The 5,239-nt window shown below is 46.9% G+C and overlaps 1 protein-coding gene across 1 annotated transcript; it reads left to right on the top strand.

The window, feature by feature from the left end:
* Positions 1-806: 806 nt before the first annotated feature.
* Positions 807-1,736, top strand: LOC144329104 (olfactory receptor 13H1-like). The gene has a single exon (XM_077935628.1). The coding sequence runs from the start codon at positions 807-809 to the stop codon at positions 1,734-1,736; it is 930 nt and encodes a 309-aa protein (XP_077791754.1).
* The last annotated feature ends 3,503 nt before the right edge of the window (positions 1,737-5,239 follow it).

The following is a 5,239-nucleotide window of genomic DNA, read 5'->3' as shown; positions in this document are numbered from 1 at the left end:
AGCAAGAGGGAGAGGTGGCAAGGGCAGTCAGTGCAATGCAAACGCAGCACTGAGAGTGCAGGATTGGCTCACTCATTGTGTTTGCTAGAGTTGCCATACGTCTGGAATTTCCTGGACATAACTGGTATTTGGCCCTCATAAACAGCATCCGGGCGGAAATCTGCAATGGCCAGCGAAATCCAGACATAGGGCATCCCATTTCAGAAGTTTTTGAAATATGGCAACCCTAGTGTTTGCAGACCTCCCCACTGCTTTGCCCCTCCCGGAAATGGGAACTGTGGGAACTGTGCTGCTGGGAAGTCAGGTCAGTTATAATATAGGGTTGCCATACGTCTAGGAATTCCTGGACATGTCCTCTTTTCGGGGTCCTACATGCCCATCCAGGGGGAAATTTCACATTTTACAGTAAATGTCCTGGACCTGGGGTTAAAAAAAAATGTGCGGGGTGTGTGTGCGCTGGTTCAGGCTTTGGTGCAGGCACAGGTGACCCAGGCTCTGGCTCTGGCTTGGTGGTAGTGGTGGGGCTAGCGGGCGATTGCCCTAAAAAATCTCAAGAACTTTTTGTGCCCATATTTCTTGAAATATGGCAACCCTAGTACAATAAGTTATCAAACTAACAGCAGCACTGACTGATTTCAGTGGGATCTAATTGTGCATAAATGAGTTGGAAAGCAGCCCGCGAGCTTGGACATGCCTGGCTCTATGCTGGATTACAAGGGGGTGGATGCTTCTTAGAGAAACCTCTGTCTGTGCTTCTAAACACATTGACCTTTCTTCCCTGCAGGAGATACCAGTCACAGAATGCCATGGGACTTGCAAATGAGACTATGGTGACAGAGTTCTTGATTGGATTATCCGAATACCCCAGAGCTCAAACCATCTTCTTCTTCTTCCTCTTGGTAGTCTACCTCACTAGCTTTCTTGGTAATGGCCTCATTATCATGCTAATCATTGTGGACCCCAGGCTTCATACTCCCATGTATTTCTTTCTGTGTGCTCTGTCTTTTATAGACATCACCCTCATCAGCAATACAGTTCCAGAGGTCTTGGTCAACTGCTTCATTTACAGGCCTACAATTTCCTTCTACAGATGCCTGTCCCAGATGTACATTGGTCTATTACTTGTCTCCACTGAGTGTGTCCTGCTTGCACTCATGGCGTATGACCGCTTTGTGGCTATATGCCAGCCCTTGCACTACATGAAGATCATGAGCTGGAAATGTTGCCTCTGCCTCGTGGCTGCATCTGTGGGCTTTCCTTTCCTGATAACTCTGATCAATGCAGTGTTGCGGCCTACTGACTTCTGTGGACAAAATGTCATCAATCATTTTGCATGTGAGCTGGAGTCGTTCCTCAAACTGGCTTGCTCTGACATTCATGCTAGTGAGCTCTTTATGCAAGCTGCCAGCATCTCTATTTTAATACCTCCCTTTGGTTTCATAGTTGTGACATATGGGCGCATAGGCCTGGCTGTACTGCGCATCCGTTCAGCACAGGGTCGCAAGAAAGCCTTTTCCACCTGCAGCTCTCACCTTGTTGTCGTCAGTGTCTTCTATGGCACAATCATGATCATGTACTTGAACCCACAAGGGAAATCGGTTTCTGAAAAGGACAAGCTCATATCTCTAATGTATGGAGCTTTGACACCTATGCTCAACCCTTTGATCTACAGCCTAAGAAACAAGGATGTGAAGGGTGCCTTTTGGAAACTGGCTGGAAGGAAAATATCAGAATAAGTATCAAATGGATTGCATTTGATAGTGGGCAATTTCTGATAACAAGAGGAAGTCATGGTAAAGAAGAAGAGGAGGAGGAGGAGGAGGAGGAGTTTGGACTTGATATCCTGCCTGTTACCGGAAAAATCCGAGGGTTCCCTTGGACAAAACAAAGACACCAACCAGGATAACTTGGAGCAAAACAGCAGCCTGTAGGCTTGGCCTTTATTGAACTGTTGCAACAGGGTGTTCCCCTCACTTGCAGGAGAGAGGAAAGACAAAGAAAAATAGTGTGCAAGGTCTTATAAAAACTTTTGAAATTCCCCTCCTCTAGGTCAAGCCCACCCCCCAGAAACATCATGCATACATTACAGAAAGGAGGGGTTGAGGGAGGAGTTGGTGGTAACCTGAGTGTCCTGTCACCTGGCTGGTTCCTCCTTTCCCCCCTCCCTATGAGTCACTTCCAGGAGACAAAGGGGAGTTTGCAGTTTCCTGCCCCCAGAGGGAAGATCTGATCATTGTCCTTTGTTTCAGTCCGTGCTGAATCCACTCCCATATGCAAGTTCTTTGTGATCTTGATTGTCTTCTGTCTGGGATCATCAGGGTTGGCATAGCAACTGGGCAGGGCTCCGGTGGATGTGCTGGGATGGTGAAGGGATTATGGCTGACCAGAACCAAGCCACCCCCTTTTGATAGTCCTTGTCATATGGAGTAAAATAAAAATGGAACAGTGCAAATCCAATGTATGGTTGATTTTTCTATGAATTTATAACAGAAGTGTGGTGTATGTAGTGTGTGAGTGTGAGTGTGTGTGAAGTTTGTACAAACAGAATGATTGGGGTGGGGTGGGGTGGGGTTCCTGCTACCTGCCTTTCACTCCCTTTAAGGAGTCTCAAAGTGGCTAACCATCTCCTTTGCCTTCCTCCCCCACAACAAACCCTCTGTGACATGAGTGAGGCTGGGAGACTTCAGAGAAGTGTGACTAGCCCAAGGTTACCAAGCAGCTGCATGTGGAGTAGTGGGGAAGTGAACCCGGCTCACCAGATTACCAGTCCATTGCTCTTAACCACTACACCACACTGGCTCTCTCAGTGGGACAAATTACACCCTCACTGTAGAGTTGAAGCAAATTAACCTTTCCTGTTCAACCTAAGTAATTTCTGTGATAAAAATTGTGAAGGTTCCCAAGTCTGACAACCAGGCAGACACCTTTGCTGCTCTATGGAAAGCCTCCCAGCTTAACTATGCCTTCAAAACTTGGGAACACATGTGTCAGGGGCTCAGGAACAGAGGCACAGGGGAGAGAGGAAATGGAGAGCGAGGGGGAGGAATCTGAGGGCAGCAGAGGGCAGAATGACAGTGACCCGAGAGATTCCATGAGCCTCTCCAGTGAATCAGAAGATTCCCAGAAGGGGGCGCCGATGGCCAGGGCAAGGGGGGGTCCCAGGGGGGACACACCAGGAGCAGGGGGGCAGCGGAGACTCCCAGAGCAGTAGCTGGAAATCAGGGCCAGCTTCCCCACCAGAGCGTAGTGGGGGGGAAGAGTCCCATAGGTCAGAGTCAGCGTCTCCTCCGGCAAGCAGGGAGGAGGAGTCAGGCCCAGCTAGCGTCCCCGAAGAGGGGAGCAGCGACAGGAGCAGTATAACGGTCAGAAGGAAGGTGGCAGGCTGAGCGCGCGCGCCAAGTTCAAATGTACAGGCGCGCGGGACAGCAGGAAGCCCGGATTGGGAACCAGGTCCTAAAGCCCGCCGGAGGGAGGGGGAAGACTCGGGGGACTCAGCGTCAGAAGAGTCTAGAAAGGGGAAAACCCCGGCGGACAGGCGGACCCAGAGGAGGAAAGAACAAAGGAAGAGGTGGAGCAAGGCGAGGGTCTTAAACTGGTGTCTGGGGGGAGGAGACTCAGACGGAGCTTCGGCGGTCTAGGGTTTAAGACGTAGAGCTGCGCGCCGTGGCTGTAAATGAGAAACTGAACTTCAATAAAGACTATTTAATATAACAACGGACTGGCGTTGGTCCTCTGTGAGCTGGGACCTGGGACAGCTCTGACAACTATACATACATAAAGAATTGAATTTTGTCAATGATTCTTAAAGGAATTGTATGCTTGTGAGGGGCATAGGTAAAGGTAAAGGTACCCCTGACCATTAGGTCCAGTCGCGGACGACTCTGGGGTTGTGCAACTCTGGGGTTGTCATCTCGCTTTATAGGCCGAGGGAGCCAGCCTAAATAATATAGTCCAAAATGTTAATGTGAAGTATGTTCCCCCTGGGTTCAATTACATACCATTACTTGTGGGATTCACCTCTGGGCTTACCTTACTTACTCCAGAAGGACCTCTAATACAAATGCAGCTTACGAAAAAGGGAAAGAAAATGAGAGCAAAATACTTACCTTCTTTATCTCAAGGACCAAGCAGGACTCTTCCGTTTACATGGAAGTGAACTAGATTTCAATTCATTTCACTGACCTTAAAAACGAACATCACTCTCTTAACACCAACTTTCCCGCTACAACTTCTTTGTGTTCTGGGTCTGTGATGTATTGTGGAGAGCATATTGTTATAAACCTCTCAGATCAACATTAGGAGAAGTACCAGCAGGTAAGCATTTTAGTGAAAAGGGGGTGAGCATGCTTTGACTTCCCCGTAGTATTCATACTGTTTCCAACACTTGGCCTGATGAAGAATCAGAGGCATAGCTATTCAGGGCTTTGGGAGTAAGTGAGCTTATTCTCTGCATGTAAATGCTACATCTGTAGTTCAGATTCAGTAGCTCTATAGCAGGGAGAGGGAACACTTGGCCCTCCAGATGCCGCTAAACTACAATTCCCATCAGCCCCAGCAAGTCAAGCTGGTTTGTGTGAATACCTACAATTGAGATGGCAATCCTATCTCAATTCTTCTTTCTTTATTTTCTTGATTACCTGACTAAAGAGAACTGAAAGGTTGGGAGAAATTTGTGTTAAAATTTTATTTTGGGAAATGAGCCACTTCTACGTAAGACTATAAGTTTACAACTTCTGACTAACAGTGGAGGCAAAGCATTTCCACAGTGGGTGGGTTTTTTTGTCCTTTAAACACATGCTCAGATATTTGTCAATGAGTTTATGACTTCCACAATAATTCTTCTTTTTTTTGGACAGGGTATCTACTGAAGAAGGAATGGATATCTGTGTGTTCCAGATAACCTTTTTGATTTCTTAGATGTGCATTAATGTGGGTTTTGAATTTCAGAATTTTTTTATTTAGTAGTAGTCGTAGCAGTCATTGTTATCATCTTGCCTTCTATGAAAGTTTCTCAGAGCAATATACCATAAAAACAGCACACAAAAATTGAAAAACAACACACAGCAGATATCTTCAAAACTCAAAGCAAAGCAAAATAGGCACCCATGGTCCATACATTTGTCTTGGCTAGGTCTTCTGTCTTGGATAGAGCAGTTTTTTAGGGATGACCAAAACTGCATACCTCCCACTGTGACATATTTCTAAACACTTCATTCTTTTCACCCTGCAGGAAAATGTT

The sequence above is a fragment of the Podarcis muralis genome, chromosome 10, assembly GCF_964188315.1.
Source record: "Podarcis muralis chromosome 10, rPodMur119.hap1.1, whole genome shotgun sequence".
Lineage (NCBI taxonomy): Eukaryota > Metazoa > Chordata > Lepidosauria > Squamata > Lacertidae > Podarcis > Podarcis muralis.
This window is presented reverse-complemented; position numbering and strand designations above follow the sequence as displayed.